The sequence below is a fragment of the Puccinia triticina genome, chromosome 3A, assembly GCF_026914185.1.
Source record: "Puccinia triticina chromosome 3A, complete sequence".
NCBI lineage: Eukaryota > Fungi > Basidiomycota > Pucciniomycetes > Pucciniales > Pucciniaceae > Puccinia > Puccinia triticina.
This window is the reverse complement of record NC_070560.1, coordinates 7764921-7789358: the sequence shown is the minus strand read 5'-3', so window position 1 is coordinate 7789358 and position 24438 is coordinate 7764921. Positions and strand designations below refer to the sequence as shown.

Sequence of the window (24438 nt, the reverse complement as noted above, 5' to 3'; positions counted from 1 at the left end):
ACACGCACACGTATCACACACTCTTGTCACCGGACCGATCACAAATATGAGCTACAAAACCACTCCACCAGACAAAAACATTAAGAATTGATTGAAAGCCACATCATTTCCCCAAATAATTGAAGTGTGGTTCCCATGTTTTCTAAAATTTTAGCATCCAAAATCTCTCTCAATAAATTACACTGTCCTGCAAACAGTTTTTGGCTTGAGCCTTGAAAGAAGGACTTCATTCCTTCCAGAAACATTTGAAGAGGGGTTTAGATGTAGTCTATATTTTGTCCTTACAAATTTTCTGAATCAACATTTCTATTGTTGCCTCAGTTCAGATAGCCATGATACATTCAATCTCCCTACTGCATGGACTATCACCATCTAGTGAAAATCTGATTTGTGTTCAAGAAATTTAATCAAGATATTTACCTAAGGTTTACCCAATAGGGGTGGTGCACAATTGATTTTTAGAAAAATTTATTCATATTTTTCTTTCAAAATTGATGCCAAAGTTTTGAAAATTTGGGCCATGGTGAAAGTCAAACGGCAAACCTACCAATATTGCCAGTGGTGTTTAAAGTCCACTGCATATACTCATGAATGAGTTTAACAGGCTAGGATGAGTCTGTCAAACAACTCCCAGGATTTTGTAGAAACAACTCACAACGTTGGTCGACTTCCCTGCGACCATCCCATGATTTCCTACAAGGGACACGCTTTGTCTGATTCAGTTCAAGAGAGTTCTCAAAGTAAAAACATATACAAATTGTAGCAATATCAACACATAACATGATAAAACTTCATTTGGGGGAAACATGCAGAATCCAGATGACATAATTAAGCATGACCAGGAATCCCTTATGATTTTAAATCTGTTTATGTCACTCTGATTTCAGGTCATGTGAACTTTGAGAACCCTAGATGCTGAAAAAGAATATAAACCAAATCTTTGCACTTTTTATGATTCATATATTCACACCTTGATATTTGCACATATTCTACTTAAAAAAAACATAAAAAAATTGTATTGATATACGTATTTACAAGCTTGTGGGGCTCTGCTTTCATATTTGATTTGATTTCCTTTGTGATTTTTCGCTTTCATTTTTGTTATTTTGTTGTTAATCAGGAGAAGAAAAAGGGAAGGGAAACGCTGCAAATATTTTGTGACGAGATGGACCTGTCGGATTTCTGTTATTCTTGAGAGGAAATAGGGAAGGCTTTGCACAAGTCCAAAAACCTAGAACGGTCTACTTTCTGGAGGGAAGGAAAAAAACGCAGATCTACTAAGACAAAATTAATAAAGCAGATATTCTATATTTTTTGAATTTAATGGCAACCGCAGTTCATTATTCTTTCAATGATAATCCGGAGGTCGCTCGGTGGATGTTGATCTTCTAAGCGGTCGATGTTCGTTGTCATTTCCATTGAACTGATCTTTAGATTTATGGAGATCTTCACCATCATCGTCATCTTCGCCGATATCAAACTGGAAGGATTGAGATACCAGGTCAGTTGAACATAATCAGTTTGGGAAAAGAGGCAGAAAAAAAGTGGATTTACCACAACGGTCTCCTCCCCAACTCTCCGCAGTTGCAGGGGCACAGCATCCCGCCCATCACCTTGAGGCACCCACTCCTTTCCGCCATCGTCCTCTTCCCCAAGAGCCCCATCCCGCGCGGTCGCCTGGTCATCATACTCATCAGCTGCCTCCTCGTCCTGAGCCAGCTCATCACTCATCGCCAGGTATCTATTCCGCTCCGTCGGCCTCCACAGGTAGGCGATCGACACGAAACAGACCATGTACAATAGCGACAGCCAACCATCTAGCAGGAACCATCGCGTCCGCCAAGTGTCCGGCGCGAAGTCTTGCTGTAGTCGATTGGAGAACGAGACGGATGATACAAAGAAGAAGATCACAATCACTATGGCCGCCCCGATTAGAATCCGGTGTAACCTAACAAACACTATTCCAAAAAGAACAAGAGCAACAATGTGTAAGATCCTTGTCTAGTAAATCATCCAAGTCCGCCAAGTTCCTTACTCTGAGTCTTGAATGTTTGTTTACGTGCTTCCAAGTCCTGGATTGCTGAAATATCATATCAGACAGATCAATGTAGTTAACATGTGTAGTTGTCATGAGTTCAGGTTTTCAAGCGATAGCTTACTGTGAGCAAGAGCGGCCATGATCCACATCATGAACCCTGTCAAAGTAAATGCTAGAGGGAAGACCATGAAGAATATCCACAAACCAGCTGTTTCAAATGGGAAAACAGCCATGCCAATCGCATATCTATTAATCCAAAGAATGTGGTGTGCGGACAGTAAAAGAAAAGGGATTAGTGAGCTTGTCGGATTCAAAAGTTAAACTCATGCGATTTTGCTTACACTACACCAAAGATAAAATGTGCAATAGCCAAGAGTCTAACCCTCAACATGACCGATCCTAAGGAATCTTTGACGATACTGTAGCCCAAGGAGACAATCAACAACATAAAAAATGACAACGCGTTTCTTGCGGCGCTGAGGATTGAAACTAAGTGGTAGAGAGCAGTGACATATCAGTACGATCTACCCGACAAAAAGTTGTTGTGATTAATAGAACAGACCTAAGACAAGCAACGCCCTGGTCATCGAAGGGTTTCCGAAGTCGTTCAAATATTTGTAATATCCAAATACAGTGGTCAATTCGACGATCAGGAACACTATGCTTCCTGAGATATAATGCTTGAAATAGTCATGCACGAGTCATCAGATGAGATGTCGGGAATTCGGACGGGAATTATCAAAAGACTTACCTGAACAGGTAAGATTTCTGTCCGATGTCGATGACAGTTATATCCCCAGAGAATTCCGACGAACACGTAGATTACCGCAACAAATCCATAGAACTACTCCGTCGACGAAAAAAAGTAAATAGACCAATCCCGAAATCATGAGTCTCGACACCTTAGAAAGAAACCGAAATGTGCTCGCTGACTTACAGCTACTTTAGGGTATTCACCAGCAGGCAGATTACCTTTGAATACATTTTCGAACGCCACGACACCAGTGTATGTACTGTAGGTGGTATTTGAAGTCGATGGGAGACCGACGGTAAGCGGGACGGCTCCTACACAGTCTGAGAACGGTTTGAGAAGGGAGGGGTTTAGAGTGAGGACGAGTTTTGATGGAAGTGAGAGTAGTGAATAGAAGTAAAAGAAAGATAGAAAATCCTGCTGACGGGGACGATGAACTCACAATAACCAGTCTTGGTAACATTGTATCGATACGGTCCCGAGCCCATCTGCGTCCCGGTATCTGATGATGAGCTAGCTGGATTGGGTTTGGCTTCCAGCTTGATCCTTTGAGTCCAGATGTTTAGCGATTCTCGTTTTACGTCGGACGGTAATGGCGAGATGATAAATTCTCCGAGCTCCGCCTTGGTACAGAGTGATTGTGCTATAGCATCTAATGTGCAAACATACACTCTCTAAAAATGATCAGAAAGGCCAAATTGAGCTGTCAAACACTTGGACACTGAAGGGGGAAAGGGTTAAAAAAGAACTACGAACATCCTCCTGCCATGAGTTTTCTGCTTGTTTATTGGAAGGGTTGATGCCTAGCCACTTTGCATCTTGCCATTCATAGACTACCAGAGCGAGTTGTCCAGAAGAGGCCGGCCCGAAGATGACTAACAAATCCAAGAAGGCAACCGAAAGAGAAAAAAAATAAAACACGGTAATTTTGAGTTAGTTTCTTGATAAATTAAATTGTCCGTTAAGGCATCTCACTTACTTTCAATGTAAGGATCTCTTGATTTGGCGAATTTTTGCCACATTCCGGAACATACTGGTTCATTTGAAGTTTTTTGTGAGAAAAGTAGGAGAAATTATGAATCAGTAAAAGAGGCCAAGACAGATCCTTCAACGACTATTGCTCAGAGCACTCACCTTGCCTGAGATCATCCTACAAACGGTTTTTCAAGAAAAAAAAACGATGATACAAGATTGTCAGGACTCATTAGAGAGCTAGTCTCTGTCCGACAAGATTGAATGGCATACAGTATCCGAGATTAACACCTGGTAGGCATTTGAGAGGCTGATCGATGACCATAGGAGGAGGAGGAGGAGCGGAAGACTTGAGGTGATTTTCATGGTGATCAGTTCGGCTTGAGTTCGAGGTTTTACATGCGAATGGTCGATATCTCAAAGTAATGCCAGGATTGATATGCTTGTCGATGAGCTCGTTGCTGTTGTTGGTTGTTGTGGTCGAGAGGGTCGCCACTGTCGTCACAGCCCGGCTGAAACCCATGCATCTTCCGATTTGTAACCATCAACCGCAAGTTCACAAAGAAAGCTACAACCACACAACTTTCTGATGAACTATGTATGTACTTCAGCAGCCATTCCTTGGAATCTGAGGGAAAACCACAGGGCAGTGGTTTTGTCAGACTGGGCATCATGCACTGGCGACATATTTTCAACCCCGCCAGCTGTCATATGTAGCACACACTAAAGACTTGTACCATACAGACATTTTTCAAAAATCAGGGCAAATTTTCCAATTTCAAGAAGTCTATTCTGGCAAATATCCAAAACTGAATTCATGGAGAGCATCATATGGTGAATAATCATGGTGATCTTCAATTCCAAATTTGAAGTTGCAAAATCAGGAAAATGCAATCCCAGACTTTTTCACAGTGATTTTTGTTAGATCATGGTATAGGCCAGTATAGGCCCCAAAGTTTTGCCAATGAATGAAAAAGCTCAAGTACTTGGCCTACATACCAAAGTCAGCAGGTCAAATCTCTGCTTGGCCAAGATTCAAACCAAACAAATGTGCCACACCACAAAGAAGTGATACACCCCACGGCTCAAATTATTATGGCTCATGAATTACTTTTGTCCCATCAACTCCATGCACTCCTGCACTGCAAAACACACTTACCACTGCAAAAATTAAAATGCACTTCTGCATGGCAAATCCTTCTGCACTGCAAAACACATTTCAGCACTGCAAATTTCATTCCTGCATTGCAAAAAGCACTGTGCAGAACAGATTTTCAATAGGGGGGTTCACAATAGGATAAAAATAAAACTTTAGAGCTAATTTTAAGGCCTTTGTGAACAACTTTTTAAAAAATAAAGATGTTGCTCTGATTCTCAGGGGATACCCAGTCCTGTACACCTTGCCAGATTTTTAAAAATTTGTTGATAAAGACCTTAAAATTGACTCTAAAATTTTACTTTTATCCTATTGTGAACCCCCCTAATGTTTGCACACAGTTTTGGGGCACCCTGGCTAAGTTTTGGTAGCTTTCCTTTTTAGGACACCTTCCAAAATGGACCCACAGTAACACAACCCTTTCCTGGGGTCTGCTAATGCCATTAAGATCAACATGTTGATCTCCATCCCTTTGAAGAGCACAGTACATATGCTCTTCAGAGGGTTTTCTTCCTGCTATTAAAAATTTGTATACTTTGGGGCCCACAGTAAAGAGTTTATATGATTTCTTTTTTGCCATTTTTTTGCAAAATTGGAGCTCCAACTCCCAAGTTGTTTTTTGGAATTTATCTCTGCCTCCCAAAAAATCCCCAGAACAATTTTTGGTCCTGGGGACCAGAGGCAGACATCAAAATTAGGTCCTCCCAATTTCTGCTACTTTTGGGAGTTGTAATTTGAATTTCCAGGAGTTGATTAATCAAGCCCCTAATTTTATTCTTGTGATTTTTTGCAAAATTGGGGTTGGAACTCCTTTTGCTTTTTTTGAAATTTGAGGCCCCGTTTGGAGCCAATATAATTGCGTGATATAATCTGGAATTTTGTGACATCTGATCAAGTTTTGGCGGACCTGATCAGATGTCACATAGGATGTCACACAAAAAAACTCATATATTGCCCGGATTATATTGGCTCCAAACGGGGCCTGAATTTGAACTCCCAATTTTTGTTTTTGAAATTTGACTTCAAACTCCCAAAAACTCCCCTGAAATTTTTGGTCCTGGGGACTGGAGTACTAGGACATTGAAATTTGGTACTCCTGACATCCACAGCTTTTGGGAGTTGGATTTTTAGGTTTTGGGAGTCAATTAATCAACCCCCTTATAACATTTTACACCACATATATCACACTGTAAAACAGGGACTTCTATACCACACTAGAAAATGGGGCCTTAGCATGAATTTGGGAAGGAAAAAAGTGTGGCAAATTTTGAGATGATGTTCAACAGCCCTTCATTTCTTGATGAAAGCTGGAAATTGAAAGTTGATCCAAATTCCAATGGTATCTTCTGATAGATCTCACTTCATAGTATCAAGCTAATCAAAAAAAATCAAAGGGACCAGTATTTTTCAGGCTGGTTCAATGAATTTATTTATATCAGCCCTCCGTTGAATAGAGCACATTCTTTAAATTAGATAGGTGTAGGAGTGATTTGGGGAAACTACTCTAGATAGGGATCATCATTTGAAACAAGTTGGGGTTTACCTGTTAAATTTCAGAACATTCCCTTCTGCTTCATCCCGTATTAAACAAATTTCACTGCACACAATCCAAAACTCATGGTGTTACAACAATGATTGTAGATCAAGTAAATGGTCTGAACAAGTGGGAGAATAGTACAGAGATAGGTATAGGTTGGGCCTTGATTTAAATGAAAACAAGAGGAAACAAAATTCAAGAATGCGTGAGTGAGTGAGAGGGATTGTGCAAAAGGGCCCACCAAAATACTTACTTCTCTCAGGTGACAGGCTCCACATAGCCCAAATATAGTCCTTACCTACCAATCTACAGGTAGGAGGGAGGTACTTTGTTCAGTGAGAGAAGGAATCTCTTCCTGGTAACAAGGTTTTATAAACTCATTGTATGGAAGGGATTCATTCTGGTGTGAGAACTCCTTTGGGAGGTAGAGAATAAATTTTTGGACCTGTTTCTACTCTAGGTACCTGGCATTGCCTGGTGGGTACCGCAAGCACCCGTGCAGGCAGTTCCAGCTGCCTGTTTTTTTGTTAAAAGTGGGGGGGGGGGGGGTACGTCCCAGGTACCCTAAGCGGAACCCACCCATTGGACTCCCCTTCAGCCTACAATCTGCTCAAGCTGAAGTACTGCTCCCATGGACTGTGGATGCTCATTGAATGGAAAAGTGCCCAGCTTGATTCTGCCACCCTTCCCTCTCCTCTCCCTCATCTGTGCTTGATCTGAACACCATCCCACACAAAAACACACATCTTCCAAGCCACGTACTGCAGTACCCTCCAGTCCCTCTCCATATTTAGTTCTAAAAAAATTACTCTGTCACTTTTAAGTGATCTTAGCTGAGAAAAGGCACAGTACCGCTGGCACCCGCCTCAAGTACTGCTGGTACCCGCCAGGCGGTGTGAGAATAAATAATGGTTAGTGGGTAGAAATGACCACTTTCTGTCTTCTTCAAGAATACGTATTTACAGGCCGAATGATTATTGATGCCTTGGCTCCGCACTGCTATTTTTTGCTAGCCTTCAGCACTCTGCAATGAGCCTGATCTATAGCTTAATAATCCACAGGTGGTAAAAGCTACACACTCCACAAGCACAAGTCTGCAATAGCAACTAATCAAGTAAAGCAAAAATAAGGGTCACATAAAACTCTTCTAATCCAAGTTTATTAAAGACACAGATTTCCCAGAACCCTAAAAAAAAAAATCAAGGGTTCCCCCTGTAAACACACAAAATAGAAGAAAAAAAATCTAGGGCTTCCCCATTGTACAAAAAACCAATTCAAAATCCACAAATTTTCCTCAATCAACATGAATCAAAAAAAAAAAAAATGTAGCACTGTAAATTGTCAACCTAGCCTTCCAACATCAGCAGTGCTGTGCGCCCAGGCTCAACCTCCAGCCCGCGTCAAGCGCGCGGGTCAAAAAGGTTGGACGTGAAGGCCCCCAGCCCGCAGCAAAGGCTGCAGACCCGTGGGGGGCCCACTCTTTGCCCCTCAGACTGCGCACGCGCAACAGCGGAGGGGTTGAGGGCAAAGGTTAGCTGGAAGTGCAGCATCCTCGACTGCCCTGGGGGGATGATGAACCACCAATTGAAGCTATTTATACCCTTGCCCCAGCTCTGTCTGGCCACGAATTGTCCATCCATTACTCGCAGCGCCGTGGCAATACATTGAAGCCACGGTACCCTAGCCACATGGCGACCACTACGCGATTTCATTTGATCCCGTTGCCTTGCCAATCCGCCAACACGCCTTCCTTCCCACCCAATGAGGGAGTTGCCACCGAGTCAGGAAACTCAGGGCAGATGTTGACGTCATAACTCTATTGCGTACTCATAAGTCCCATCCCAAATGACTTATCCAGGCCCAAATATTTACAGCTTGGTATGTATTTGTAACCAGTCCAATATTCCCTGGCTTTCTGGCAGGGGCTCGCCGTACCATGCTGGCATCGCCTCTGCCTTCGTCTTGATGAGGCCCTCACGGCCATTTGTTTTATCTTGGCATGGTAGGTGACCGGACTGCAAGGGGAGGTCCCCAAGGTCCAAGCACGCGAGCATACTGAGCTGGGCCAGACCGGGGGGTCCGCCGTGTTTCATTTGAGAGAAGATTACAGGAGCAGTGGCGAACAATCATGAAATCAGCGCTGCGCAGTTTTCACGATTTTCCAGACAGAATTCTCCCAGTGGATGCTTCTCCACAACGCAAACGTGGATCAGTTTATCGAGGAGTATAAGTTCTTCACCGTTTTTGGATGTAATTTTATTGCAAGGCAGAATGCCTACAGGTCAAGGAAGATGTTGTCTTGGTGGTCGGCAACTCGGCATTCAGAGAAAATGCGCAAGTCACATCTTACAGTTTAATCTAGAGTCTCAATGAATTGGTCATCAAGAGACCAAGGACGCCTCGGAAGCTAGGCCCCTGCTCCAATTTTATCAACAGCCGTTAGCCGGTGCGGCAAGACACACGACGAGACCGGAATATTCAAGTCCCGATAAGACGAGCCAGTTCGGAAGGACATAGGCCCACCTCCAAGGGGCAGCAATTGCGTTCCAAGCCGGGTCACGCCGGTGGGATCCTAAGATGGTCACAGCGCGTCCGGCGGCAGTTTGAGAAGAGCACCAATGACGGAGCGCAACTCAACTGAAATTGAGCGTTTCCAAGCCGGCTACAAATGGCAATTCTCCACCTTCCGCCACTGCCCCCGCTCCCGCAGCCGCCGCCCCACCCACCTCTAAAAGTGATACTTCTCCATTGTCTCTCATTCTGTCGTCCTTCTGTAAGGAAGGCAGTTTGTTTGCTGCGCTTTCTAAGACTGCCGCCGCCAATGCGACTGCTACCCCTGCATACATCAGGACCTCAATCTTTGGGAAAGGAAGAACAATCTAGCAAATCCATGGACCAGCAACCCATGACTATCTTGCAACGAGTCAAAGGACTCGAAATCAAAGACAAGTGAAAAAATGATGGCCACTTGTTTAAGGTCTTGCATGTCTTGACCAGCTGACTTGAAAACCAGCCAATCCCAAGCAGACAAAACAAGTTATTGGGAGAGGGGGAAATCCTCAAAAAGAGACCCCAGGAAGCATTTTGAAACCTAGCCATATATCATTGTCGCAGCAGCGCGCAGAGATCATTTTGTTATCCAAGCCTGTTTTTTTGCCCCTTGATTATCTTGAGTTATTTATTTGTGAAAGGATATCAAGAAGGCACTAGAAGTAGACCAAGTCAAAGTAAAAATGTCTACAGCTTGTATTCTCTTTTCTTTCTTTCAGTTTTTCTGCTTGGTTTCTTTTTTCTTTTTGCTCATGATGACTAAACATAAGACAAGAGTGATTTCTATTCCTTTGATAATGCCCCTTTTCTCCTTCTTTGGTCTCCTATGATTTTCCGCTTCCTCTCTCTCTGTGTCGTGCCTTTTTCCTCATCTCTTTACTCTTTCATTCTTTTGTATACTATTAATCCTCTGAAGGTATTATTATCTGGGTAGTTTTAAGATTCAACAGGTAATTCACAAAAAGAACTTGCTGTGGAATGATATAAATGACAAACTCAACTGACTTTGAAATTTGAGTTGGAGATGCAGCAAGCATAGAGGATAAATTGTGGCTTGGGAAGATTTTGCACAGGTGATTGAACTGTTGGGGATTGAAGGTTGAGACCTGTTAGTACAGCTTAGCTGCCAGCTATTGATGCTAAAAGCAAAAGTCAAATCCTCAATATTGGGCAAGGGAAATTATCTGTGTCCTTGAAATCAGTCCTGGGTGAAAATTGATGAAGGCCTTAAAATAAGAGTCTCCAATATGATAAGTGGTAGTTTATGTATTTTTGAAAAAAGAAGATTATACTGGAAAAATTTGGACAGGGGCTTAACCCTGAGAATATTGGACTATTGAATCTTTGTAATGAAGATTTCAATTTTTCTTCACTGCAGTCATTTTGGTGTGGTTGCACCTGGAAAGGTTTTTGTGTAATGTGAGGAGAGAGCCCTGAGATTGCAGCGGCGAAGCCGCCATGAACTCTAGTAATCTTGTACGTTGTAAGTTGTAAGTACAGTTATGAGTAGTAAGTAAGATAATGAAAAGGAAAAGAGAAGAGAAACCATAAAACTCCAACCCCTTCCTTCCCTCCACACACATCTCTGTTCCCACCCGATTCCGCAGATCTGACACTTTCCCACACTAGTCCGTCATCTCCACCCAATTTTCCGCCTGTCATTGTCCCAGGCTCCACTCCTCTCCGACGCCTGACCTCCCACGTCCTCTGCCTAGCCTCACCAGCTCCACCCACTTTGCCTGTCCTGTCTCACCTACTGCTATCAGTCCCCAAGTTTGGTCCACCCCCGCCCATCCACTCCGGTCCAAACTCTGATCCAAATTCCGCGTACTTCCAATCCGTGCATTCTGTCCACGCGCAACTTTCCATAAGCTTTCTTAACATTCTTTTCTGACATAATCCTCAGTGCTTATGTCATCAAAGTGCACTCTGACCTCAGATGCTTTTGCATTCCCGCCCGCGCTATCATCAAGTGGACAATCTACCACACCTGTCCATATAAATCACCACAGCAGTGCCGGGTGCAGTACTTGGTCCCTGCTTTGGGCAAAAAAAGACCTAGTACCCAGGTCCAAACAGTTTTTCTCTATTGGGAGGGGTGGCAGTTCTGCAAGGGGGAAATAAAAAATAAGACATTGCAGTTAATCTACATCAGACCTAGATCAGTGAAATGTGCAACACAAAATTCCTTGTATACTTCTACAATGGATGGTTCCAAGTAATCAGTGAGCTTCCAGTGTGAGTTAGATACACTTACTAACCCCCTCCAGGGTCTCAAGCTATTATGTAAAATTGAATGCATCCCTAAAATTTGAACCCCCCCCGTGGTACAGGAAGCTTGAGCAAAAGGGGAGGTTGGCCAGAGGCCCCGCGGCAGCTAGTGTTGATTGGGTGGTGGTGCATATGGGTCCCAGGTTTGTTAGCACTGATAAGTGACCACTTTGTGTTTTTTTTTTCTTCTTCCTTTTTTGAATTTTCAGGATTTTTCCTCTTTTTTTCTGGTTTTCTCATTTTCTTATTTACTCAGTGTTCTTTGCTTGTGTTTTCATATTTTTTTGTGGATTTTTTTTTTTTTCCTTCAGTTTTCTTTCTGTGCACTGGCAACATGATTATTCATGATTCATCATCACTAGCAACATAGGCTGGGCAATATCTGCCACATCTGTATTTCAACTCACGGCAGCGCGCGCACACACCATTGATGATGTCAGTCCCTGCTTGCACAGTGTCGTCAGGTTGACCGCGGCACCAGTCCTTGGTGGGACCGGCGAGGAATTGGAGGGCTGCGTTTGAGGATGGGACCAGCGCAGCTAATGCGAGGACCGTAGCCAATGTCAAACACTTCATGTCAATTTAACTTTCAGGCAACAGGACTGTTATTATCAGGGATTGAACAGTGGTCTCGAGGACTGTTTGCAGAGTAGGACGAAGTGATGCTGCTTGTTGCCTCAGCTATGTCGAGGGTGAGAACCATGGTCTTTTTCAGCATATATAAAGACCAAGCTGGCCAACCCACCTGCGCTCTGTGTGGAGTAACCAAGTCAAGCAGACACGTGGACAGACGGATGCTGGGGGGATCTCAAGTTGAATCTTCCCTGCTCACACATCAAGGAAAACATGAATTGTTAACAGCTTCTGTCTATATACTTGGATCATTTGAACACTTCAAATTCCTAATTTCGCGGGTCAAGACTCCGATATGTGCACTCGGTTAAGTGCACCACAAACTTTCATACACGGACCGCAGGTTGACTTCGAAGTAGAAGTCCCTCTTCTGTGGGGCGGTGGGAGTATGCGGCGAAATTTGGCGTGGATCCCACTTTTTTGTAGTTGGCTGGTGTCTCCCTCTCGGAGGACTTCTTCCTCGATTCCAACGTTACGCTGGTTGGCAGAGTCGGCCAGAACTGAAGTTCGGGGCTGACGCCGAGCCGACGCGGGGTGCAACAGTTGTTATTGAGGTTCCGGGGCATCACTGCATGCAATATGTAGCCAGACAACAAGGGGCACCGTTGGTGAGAAAGCCACAGTTCAGAATTTTATTTTATTTTTCATTTGTTTTAAATCAAGCCTAGCAACAATAATGATAAGAATAAATAATTCAGCGGAAAACAAAAGCCGGAGGGAAAAGAAAATAGAATCAGAAAAAAAACCTTTGAAATGGCTGAAGAGAAATCTAAAAATTGTAAGGATCGCCGGGTGTAACTAGGAGTATGTTTCGAGGGTAGATAGAGAAAAATGATGAACTTAAACTTAGGGTGTTCAAAGTTGACATTCATAAAATCATAACACCATAAAATCATAAAATTCTGAGGTGAAAAAATATGTACACCCAAACACTCAAATTAGAGCAACATTTCTAAAATGGTACATATAAAATCATCATTTGAAAGTTTTATGATTTTATGATTTTATGTAATGAAAATTTTATGATTTCAACTTTGAACACCTTAACTGAAACAAGAAGGCAAGACTGAGATAAAAAAATGATGAACTGCAAGAACCCAAGCAACCGTCAAACAAACCAAAGGCATTCGATGTAGCAGTCCACACATCTTCCCCAGTCTGTTTGATCTCTACACCACGGGTGCACCAAAAGTTTTTGGGATGGTTGTCAAAACCAAATTGATTGGATAGTGGTTGTCAGAACCAAATTGGTCTGAATCTGGTTTGTGGACAAATTCCGTTGCCAAAAAGGTCCCAACAACCGTGCCGTGAGAGAAGGAGCATCCAAATGGTTTCAAAAACCATTTCAAATGGTTCTGGAAATACTTTTCAAACCAAAATGGTTTCCAAAATCTTTTTAAAACCACCTCAGGTGGTTCCAGAAATATTTTGAAAATATCTGAAAATGGTTAGTCCGACTCGTTCTTCAGGACGTCTGGACTCAATTAAAAAAAATATTCTGAAAACCAATCAAACTGGTTTTCAAAATATTTTGTTGCACCTGTGGTGTAACTTAGCTAATTTCCCTCCTCGGGGGAGCGCAGCGACCTCCGAAGGAGGGACTTACGTGCTAAGTGTTATGAGCCGCGCCCGCGCGCCATAGCCTATCCCTAGACATGTCTTGTAGCTACACATACATGTCACAGCTCCTCATCATAAAGAGGAGCCGGGGGGAGATCTCTATACTCTCCCCATCTAGCAATTTATCTCATAGCTAGAAACCCAGACTGAAGACCCAGAACCCGTCTCCTTCCCCCCCCCCCCCCCCCAGAACCTGACCCTTACATATTGCTAGACCACCATACGGGGAACGAGGCCAGAACCAAACACCAGAACAGAACCAGAACACCAACAGAACCGGGCAAACGAACCAGAACACTGAACTACAAACTGACACAGAAACAAAGACCAAACAGATCGACAACAGAAAACCCCACATCCTTACACTGACATGGCCGACGAAATGGCGGCACTCCGAGCCCGGCTGGACGAATTGTCAACAACAATTCAGGAAGAACGCGGCCTTCGTCAACGAGCTGAGGCAGAATTGGCGGCGGCTCGAGCTGGAATGGTCGCCCCGGTCGTTGTTCCAGTGATCCCTGAACAACCCGCTAATCAGAACCTGGTCGAAGTCCCGGCGAAAGGACCAAAGATAGGCGTTCCGGATAAGTTTGATGGCACGAGGGGCGCCAAGGCCAAGGTCTACGTGACTCAGATCGGCCTCTATGTCATATCCAACCCTCGCTTGTTCCCGGACGACCGCAGCAAGGTTATCTTTTCCATCTCCTACTTGACCGGCCAAGCTAGCACCTGGGCACAACCCTACACGGCAAAGTTATTCGCGGGTCAGCCAATCTCGTACGTCGAATTCTCCACCGCCTTTCAAATGATGTACTACGACACCGAACAACAACCACGCGCGGAGAAGGCGCTTCGCCAGCTCAAACAGACCAAATCGGTCGCCCACTACACCTTCCAGTTCAACCAGTATGCCCCGGATACAGGATGGGAGACCGCGACCCTCATGAGCCAATACCAGCAAGGACTCAAGAAGGATGTTTGGCTCGCCTTAGTTATCGCGAGGGCCCAATTCACGGCGCTCTCCGACCTCGCCAACCTCGCATTGAAGATCAACAACGAAATCAACGGCACTGATTCCGCTCCCATCGATGCTACCCCCACGCCGGACCCAAATGCCATGGACCTCTCGGCGATGAAGTCGGCGATGAAAGGACACCTGTCAGTCAAGGAGAAGACTGACATGATGAGAGCGGGATTGTGTTTTCGATGCGGCGACCAAGGCCACATCGCGAGGGAGTGCCCGTTGAGACCAAAGGGGAAAGGCAAGGCAGCGGCCAGGATTGCGGAGTTGGAGGACAAAGTACGACGATTATCGGAGAAAGGGAGGACGACCGAGGAGGTGGGGAGGGCGGAGGGATCAAAAAATGGCGACGCTCGGGTGTGAAGGTTGTGCCTCCCCCGAGCGGTAGGGTGGATGTAGTTTCTCAGATTGGAGCTTGTAGATTTGTAGTACCCCATGCAATCGATCCAAGGCTTTTCGTATGCCTCTCCTTTCTTCCTCTACACCATCCCAGTGCCACAACCGCCCCACACGCTACATTTCTTATTGACTCAGGAGCCACTCACGATGTCTTGAGTGAATCATTCACCAAGAGGCTGGGCCTCACCACTAGACCCGCAGGGATTGAGCGGACTATCACCGGATTCGACGGGTCCCAAAGTCTTTCATCCCGCGAAATAGACCTAATTCTCGACAATGACCCAACGCATTCAACTTTCATAGTAACCAAACTCAAAGACTCCTATGACGGCATCCTCGGCATGCCGTGGATCAAGAAGCATGGACACCTTATCGACTGGCGTGGACGCCGGTTCCGGACGGATTCATCAGGGGTTGCCACCGCTGACGCGGTGTCGTCTTGTCCGAAAAAATCCTCGCAGGACGGGGAGGAGCCTGTAGTGGGGAAAGCGAGGACAATTGACGAGGGGGTGCACACTTTTAGTGTGATAACGCCCCCGCAATGTGAGCCCGATTTCCATTCTCTTTCATCAGATGTGGTAGGGACAACTGGCAAACAGGATCTCCTTTTAGAACTACCACAGCCAGACCACCTGGATTGCACCGCGGGCGCCACACTAGGCTCAGTGGAAGACAGCATTGCAACCGCACAGGTTTCGTCTACACCGCCAAACACCTCAAGAGACGGGGAGGAGCCCGTGAGGTCCGCTAGGTTAAATGACGAGGGGGTGCACGTTTCGTGCGTGATTACACCCCCGCGATGTGATTCCACTATCCCTCATTACCCACTGTACCAATTAGGAACAACTGGCAAGCGGGTACACTTTCTAGGATTCTCACAGACAAACAGCGGAGCGGCGCCGGATGTATGGGCGGCCAAGGCTTCGTGGTCCACATCGGCTCGATTAGCGGCAGAGGCGAAATCCTCGACACCAGCATTGACGGCAGAAGAGCTAGTGCCCAAATGCTACCACAGCTACTTGCATATGTTTCGCAAGTCGAATGCTCTGCGGCTACCCCCCCGTCGAAAGTATGATTTCAGAGTAGAGTTACTTCCAGGAACGCTCCCACAGACCAGCAGAATCATCCCCCTATCCCCAGCCGAGAATGAAGCACTCGACACACTCATTAAAGAAGGCTTGGAAAGCGGCACCATAAGACGGACAACTTCCCCTTGGGCGGCACCGGTACTATTCACTGGGAAGAAAGATGGCAACCTAAGGCCATGTTTTGACTACCGCAAATTAAATGCAGTGACAGTCAAAAACAAGTATCCACTACCTCTTACAATGGACCTTGTGGATAGTTTGCTCGACGCTGACAAGTTCACTAAGCTAGACCTACGCAACGCTTACGGTAATCTACGGGTGGCAGAAGGCGACGAAGAAAAATTAGCGTTTGTTTGCCGGGCCGGACAATTCGCGCCGTTGACAATGCCATTTGGGCCCACAGGGGCGCCGGGCTTCTTTCAGTTCTTCATGCAAGATATTCTATTGGGAAGGATTGGGAAGGACGTTGCGGCGTACTTGGACGACATCATGATCTACACCCAGAAGGGCGTGGAGCATGAGGCAGCGGTTAGAAGTGTCTTACATACTCTCAGCAAACATCAACTTTGGCTCAAACCGGAAAAGTGTGAATTCTCGCGCTCGGAGGTCGAGTACTTAGGCCTACTGATATCATGCAACCGAGTGCGCATGGACCCGGCAAAAGTGACTGCGGTGTCCGAATGGCCAGCCCCAGTGACAGTGACCGAATTGCAAAGGTTTATAGGATTTGCCAACTTCTACCAACGTTTCATAGGCAATTTCTCCAAGATCACCAGGCCTCTGCATGATTTAACACGCGCGGACATACGATTCTTGTGGGACGGACGGTGCCAGGAGGCGTTTGAGACGTTGAAAACCGCTTTTACCACGGCGCCAATCTTGAAAATAGCCGACCCATACAAACCATTCCTGCTGGAGTGCGATTGCTCCGATTTCGCACTAGGAGCAGTACTATCGCAAGTCTGTGATAAGGACAACAAATTGCATCCCGTAGCGTACCTCTCTCGGTCCCTCATACAAGCTGAAAGGAACTACGAAATATTTGATAAAGAACTTTTGGCTATTGTGGCGGCGTTTAAGGAGTGGCGACACTACTTAGAGGGAAATCCGAATCGACTGAAAGCTATCGTGTACACGGATCACCGAAATTTAGAAAGCTTTATGACGACTAAAAGCCTCACTCGCCGCCAGGTCCGATGGGCAGAAACATTGGGCAACTTCGACTTCGAGATCGTTTTTCGACCAGGACGCCAAAGTGCTAAGCCTGACGCACTATCGAGACGCCCGGACCTAGCCCCTACGGGGGAGGAGAAGCTCACATTCGGCCAATTGTTGAAGCCGGAAAACATCACTCCGGAGACGTTCACTGCAATAGCAGAGATGGGGCCCGACTACGTCGAGGTGGACGACTGCTTCATTGACGACTCAATTGACCTCCAAGACGCGGACCGGTGGTTCGAAGTGGATGTACTGGGGGTCACGCATGAGGAGGACAACAGAGAATTAATTCCAACGGACGTAGAGTTGATAAATTCCATCCGCAAAGCCACTCTAAAAGACCAAAGACTAATTCAGTTGATTGGACAGTGTCAGGACACATCGGGTGGGACAGAGGAGTGGTGCTTCAAGGACGGCGTACTCTACCAGAGAGGTCTGATAGAAGTCCCGGCAGACAAGACAATCAGGACTGCAATCGTGCAGAGCCGTCATGACTGTCGTACGGCGGGGCATCCGGGGAGAGCCAGGACACTGGCGTTGGTACGGCGATGTTTCAATTGGCCGTCACAGAAGAAGTTTGTCAACCGGTATGTTGACGGATGCGAATCGTGCCAACGAGTCAAGTCGTCGACGCAGAAACCTTTTGGAACGCTAGAGCCGCTACCGATACCAGCGGGCCCTTGGACGGACATATCCTATGATCTCATTACCGACTTACCTGAATCTAACGGCAGCAACAGTATACTCACAGTCGTGGACCGTCTCACAAAAATGGCCCATTTTATACCTTGTAAGAAGTCCACGACTGCCGATGATTTAGCCGATCTTATGCTCCGGTATGTTTGGAAACTCCATGGAACACCAAAGTCTATAGTGTCCGACAGGGGAAGCGTTTTTGTATCTCAAATCACCAAGGAGCTCAGTCAGAGATTAGGCATCCGACTACAGCCTTTGACAACTTATCACCCTCGAATGGACGGCCAATCAGAAATCGCCAACAAATCTGTCAAAACATACTTGAGGCACTTTATCGGCTACCATCAAGACGATTGGGAACCGTTGCTTGCGTTGGCCGAATTCTCTCACAATAACAACAGACACGCATCAACAGGAATTTCTCCCTTTAAGGCAAATTACGGCTTTGATGTGACAATAGGAGGGATACCGTCTTCCAAACAGTGTTTACCGTCAGTGGAAAGAAGGCTCAAGACGTTGGCAACGGTACAAGAGGAGTTAACCGCATCATTGGAGGAAGCACAACAATCGATGAAAAAACAATTCGACCGGAATGTCAGATCAACTCCAGAGTGGAATGTGGGCGACTACGTGTGGCTCAATAGCAAAAATATCTCGACTACAAGGCCAAGTCCCAAACTAGGGCACCGGTGGCTAGGCCCATTCCCTATTTGCGCTAAAATCTCGCAGTCAGTGTATAAGCTGACGCTTCCCCTCTCTATGAAAGGGATACACCCAACATTTCATGTTTCAGTGCTCAAAAAACACCTTCAGGACACCATTAACGGGCGCACCAGGGAGGAGCCGGAACCGGTAGTGATCGAGGGCGAAGAGGAGTGGGAGGTGGCGGAAATTTTGGATTGCCGGAGAAAGAGAGGGAAACGGGAATATCTGATTGCGTGGAAAGGATATGGGCCGGAGGACAACTCATGGGAACCAGCAGTCAACCTCACTCACTGTCAACAGCTACTCAAGGATTTCGACATCAAATTCCCAGAGGCGGAGAAGAGGCACACCAGGTCAAGGAGATTCAGATGAGGGTTAAGCTTTTTCCCACGGGGTTTTTTAATGCTGCCCGGGGACGAGGACGCAGAGCTGGGGGCTTGGGCGTTAAAGGCGGGATAATGTTATGAGCCGCGCCCGCGCGCCATAGCCTATCCCTAGACATGTCTTGTAGCTACACATACATGTCACAGCTCCTCATCATAAAGAGGAGCCGGGGGGAGATCTCTATACTCTCCCCATCTAGCAATTTATCTCATAGCTAGAAACCCAGACTGAAGACCCAGAACCCGTCTCCTTCCCCCCCCCCCCCAGAACCTGACCCTTACACTAAGTTGACTGCCTGAGAGCATTTCAGCTTTTGGCGGGCAGTTTTTCATAATCAACCTCACACACTCGTCTCTGGACGCTTTTCCTTCTTGTTTTCATTTCTGCAACGATGGGAGGTTACGCTACCCGTAACGGTAGCGTAACAAAAAAGTAACAGAATCCTTGCCGTTATTGTTACCATGACGGCGGCAAAGGTTCCGTTACATTTTCTTTAATTTTTTTCCCTCTCTTCCTAGCTTAGTTACGTTATCCCTCGCAATTATAGGAGGACAACCTGCGCAAAAAAGGGGAGTTTTCCCCCTTTTAGGGCATTTTGACCTCTGGTAATGCGGTTAACGCGTTATCTCCGTTATTTTTCCGGGTATTGAGGGTGAAAACACCCTCTGTCACGCTACCCACCGGCCCAAGGAGCAATGTTCCCAGATAACAGTAACACATTATCTGGTAACAGTGGGAAGTTACGTTACAAAAATCCCTCTGGATATTGTAACGTATGTAACTTCCCATCGTTGATTTCTGGGACCACGCAAGCGGTCCCCATGTACCTACTATTTTTTTTTGTCTCCATCCCATCAGCTATCTTCACTATCTTGCTGTGTGACATTTTTATTTCCTCTTGGGTATGGCACTTGAATTCCAGGCGCTTCCGCGCATTAAAACTGTATTCAGTGCTGAAACATACTATGCTGTTTCAATGACTGTAGCCCATGAGTACTTATAACATGTTATGAACACATGATCATTTGATATCATCCCCAAGTTGCCATCCAAAAACCAGCACCACTCACAATTTTTGAGCCCTTATACCCAATAGTAGCTTTAACCTGAGCCACATTCATTGCGCTCTTGGCCTCCCCTCCAGCATTATAAGCAACCAGCATCAAGCCTCTATTTTATTGCCAGGTCACGAATTAACAGGCGCTCATGGCGGAACCAACCACAAGCACTCCTGGAGTTGAACCATCCACCATTGGTCATGAAGCGAGCCCCGGAGCACCTTGGGTGACTATGAACAAGAAGCTTGATATAATTTGTGTGGTTATACAAAAATATAACCTAACTCCCAAGTCTTTCTTAGCCGCATTCCTGGAGCAACATCATGAAAACGTGAACATCAGACGCCACTTGTGGACCAAAAAAGGGTGGGACTCAACCCGGGACTTGATTTTGCCAATCAAAAAACTTACGTGTTTGCACGTGGACACACGTCAGAGCTGGGAAGATTTTATCTTGTCTGAGGTAGACAATATTCCTTTTTGGTCTGATTTCTTTGATTGTTGGACTCACAAATTTCGATTTTCAGGCAACCGAAATTGTTTGTTCCCAAAAGCCTCGCGGCGGGGTGGCACCCCATGGCTTGTATCACAATTCTACAACATTATCCAATACATTTTTCTCAATGGAAGAACGGAAGCTTCGCAATGATGAACTTACGGAACGGATGCCCTTTCTGTACAACCTGCTCTGTGCCAAACTTCAGCGAAAGCAGGCTGTCCCAAAAGCAAAGGCCCCAGCCCCTGCAAATCAAAAAATTGATCCTGTTGAGGAGCTTTCGACTGAGGAAGATGCTGCCGACCCATCGGATGATATGCCTGATTTTGATGGTTCTGTCCTCAAAAAAAGTCGCGACCCAGCAACCAGGAGAGCCAACCGCGTTCAGACAGTGAGTGGTTGGGTCATGTTGTGAAATGGTGTATGCGTTCACCAAATGGCAGCTGGGTTTGACATACCTCTCTGTTTTAATGACCAGATTTCTTGCACAATTTGTGCAATGGTTGCTTTTGGGGAAAATCGTCGTTCCAACGGGTTCCAACTCAGTAACCCTCTAATTTTTCTTGCAGCAGGAGTTACCGAGCGTGTGAGCGGCTACCTAAACTTCATCGGTATCAGCTCGTCCCGGAGAACAGCCCATGCTGCCCTTGAGAGTCTTGGACGGGAGGCTGAGACAAAGCTGAAGGCTAGATTTGAGTTGGAAAAATCCCCCTTGATTGCTCCCTTACTATGTTATGACAATTTAGATTTTCAAGAAAAAGTTCACATGAAATCAATCGGTCACACTAGCCAAATGTTCCATGGAACATGGGGTTATGTCCATTCGATTCCCCCTAGCATAGTATCAAATCTTAATCCGGACGAGCTTACTGTTGAAGCCATGAACCAAGCCCTACATGCCAGCAAAGAACTTGTGATTCGACCAGACATGTTTGCCCCAACGCGTGAGAGCACCGGTCATTTCAAAAAGACTTTGAAATCTCAAATCACTTGGGTCATTCTGAGGTACATTGCCAATCCCACCGATACACAAGTCCCGCTTCAGAAGAACCCACCTGAAGTTAATCCCATTGCGCCGGACAACCCAAATATATCTATGCTCAAGCTCATGCTAGCTTCAGACAACTCAGCAATTGGCGTTGGTGAGGTCTTCACCGGCGTAATTCAGCAAAGTGGCCGGAACACAGAGCAGTTCCATTCCCGCCTCCAGATCATCAAAGGGGATCTTGGATCTTGCAACATATTTGACAGTCTCAGAAAGCAGCGGATGCCAGCCCTGGGTGACCACAACAGTCTGGATAATGTGCTCACAATCCCTGGCGCCGCACACACTCTGTGGAACCTCTCCCAAGCAATATTCCTGGGTCACTGGGGGAATGAAAAGCACAACCGGGACACCGGGGCATGGCGCACACTTCATGCACTCGGAATTCCCACAGAGAAGCCGGTAACAAAGAAAGACTTCAACCTAATGCTGTCACACGTTGAAAAATTTCACGAGGTAACACTCTTGTACTGCGTCCTGTGAGTTCCACCCACCTGTAAACCTTTGAGTCTCAGATGATGAGCAAAGAGCTGATCCAAATCTGATTGTGGGACCGCAAGCCTGGTAGCAAACCGGGCTCATGAGCCTTTTTCTGCTGAATTGCTCAATATCTCTAGTGAAACAATCCATGACTGGACTGAGCTCACATATGAGCGGTTCTGCTCAGGTGAAGCTCGCCAGACGGCTCTGGCCCTCAACTGCACATCGCACATGAACTTCTTACTTTGAATCCGTGATTTTGCAACCATAATAGAGGCCAATCGGCCAATGAAGGATGGGGATTATGGACGTCTCATGTTCATGTGGCAACAATGGGCCGTGATGAGCCAAGGGATTGGGGGAATGCCACATTATTCAAAACACCTTCCAAAGCTGATCATCTTGTTAAAATACATTCTTCCACAATCTCTATCTCATTTGGTTTTGAATACACTCCTCATGTCGCCTACAGGGAAGCTGGGACACTTTGTAGCCACCGATTTCTACCTTGAGGTACAAAATTAGTGGTTGAAATACTTCTTCAATCACTCAGGAATTGGCACAGATATTGACAGGCTAAAAGACATATTCTCTAGTAACATTCATCTTGTAAGCACCAGCGTCCTTTTGGATACTCCCGATTTCTGGCATAGCTGCAACAGTGCAAGAGCTACGCTACAAAAAGCGGCAGCGTAGCGAAAGCGCAGCGGTTTTAGCCTCGCTTCGCTAAGCGTTTTGTAGCGGACTTGGCGCTTCGCTATTCGCTACATTTTTTAAGGGGAAAAAATTAAAGAAAATAGCACGCTTTTTTTAGCGCAGAGTAGCGGCAATTCGCTACGCTTCTCGCTATAGTAGCGGAAAAAACGCTACTGTAGCGATTTTGCTGCGCTACCATAGCACCAGTCAAACATCAATACTGCACATCATAAAATGATGGAGGATTGACGTTTGTGTACTATTTCTGGCATTTTCCACCAAAAGGCAGAGATGCCCGCTACACTTTTGACACAGAAGCGACCCGGTTCGCTACGCTTTTGGCGCTAAAAAGCGCTATTAGCGCCAAAAAGCGTCAATTTTTCCGCTGCGCTATACTGTAGCGAAGCGGCAAAAAAAGCGCTTCGCTACGCGCAGGCCAAAACTGCAGTAGTGGTTCTGGCGCTTCGCTACCGCTCAAAGTAGCGATTTTCCGCTAGCGCTAACGCTATTCTGGATCCAGAGTAGCGTGTTTCCGCTTCGCTACGCAAAAGCGCCGCTTTTTGTAGCGAAGCGTAGCTCTTGCAGTGTTGCATAGCTGATGAATCCCTATGCTCAGCTCCAATACCTACTCCAGCTCATCAAACTAGAATCTGGCGCTGAAGTGGTACACCAGTCACACAAGAACAAACTGAAATTGGACTCAATAAACAACTTTCGCCGCATGGCAGAGTGCGAGCGGCTAGGCAAAACACCACCAGAAGGGGGTGACCCCAAGGCTGTGGAAGATTTCTACTCAAACGGTATGAAGAAAATGCAGCAAGAATTCATGAAGACTGGACTGGCTAGATTCCTCCCTTACTCCAAAGGTATCATGTCAATGTTTGAAGAGGATGCTTTACAGGAGGAAATGATGGACACAGATATCCCGGCTGAACTGGAGCTTGGAGATTTCAGTGACAAATCATCCATTGCAGAAAGTCTTGACTCTCTCAACATCTGAAACTGTGCGTGTCCCTCGCACCTTCACTTTCCGCCCCGGGCCAGTTCGGCTCGCATCTCTGCAAATTTTGCGTGATTCTGACGCTCGCGATTCACTTTGGCCATATTCTGACTGTTTCGTTGGGTTTTTCGAGCTAAAGCGCCCACGTGTTTGTTCTCGCGGGTGAATCTACGATGTTTTTTTCCTTGGGCCAGCTGATCTGCGTTTGCCTGACGGGCTGCATCGGCGGTCGCTCTCCTTGTGGCACGATCGGCGGCCTTTCCCTCTTCATCCAACCGGTTCTCTTCTTCTGCCCTGAAGCGCCTCAGTGTCCGCTCTTCCATTGTCCGCGCCAGCTCCCGCTCTTCAATTTGCCGCGCCTGAATCGCGGCTTCCTCTTCAGCTAATCCAAGTGTGTTTGCTTTCGCTGCGGCTCTCTCCTCGGCCGCGCGCGTCTTGGCCAATGCACGATCTTGTGCCTCTTGCTTTTTTCTCGCGTGTTTCTCTTCTTCCTTACGCAATTTATCCGCGGCCTTCTTGCTTAGTAACCTGTCTCTTTCCGCGGCTTGGTTGTCCGACTTGCGCAAACGTTCGGCGGCTCTTTCAGCGGCCACTAGTGCCTTGGCTTCATCCTTTGCCAATGCT

The 24438-nt window shown here is 46.1% G+C and overlaps 2 protein-coding genes across 2 annotated transcripts; both read right to left on the bottom strand.

Moving 5' to 3' along the window:
* Positions 1-1348: 1348 nt before the first annotated feature.
* On the bottom strand, positions 1349-3811 carry PtA15_3A832 (uncharacterized protein; the record flags this gene model as incomplete). Its single annotated transcript, XM_053167839.1, has 8 exons — positions 1349-1480; positions 2421-2527; positions 2601-2718; positions 2790-2882; positions 2976-3112; positions 3232-3463; positions 3546-3664; positions 3769-3811. The coding sequence occupies 8 exons, from the start codon at positions 3809-3811 to the stop codon at positions 1349-1351; spliced, it is 981 nt and encodes a 326-aa protein (XP_053019016.1).
* A 20026-nt stretch (positions 3812-23837) lies between these two features.
* On the bottom strand, positions 23838-24137 carry PtA15_3A831 (uncharacterized protein; the record flags this gene model as incomplete). The annotated part of the gene is made up of 1 exon (XM_053167838.1): positions 23838-24137. The coding sequence occupies one exon, from the start codon at positions 24135-24137 to the stop codon at positions 23838-23840; it is 300 nt and encodes a 99-aa protein (XP_053019015.1).
* Between the last annotated feature and the right edge of the window lie 301 nt (positions 24138-24438).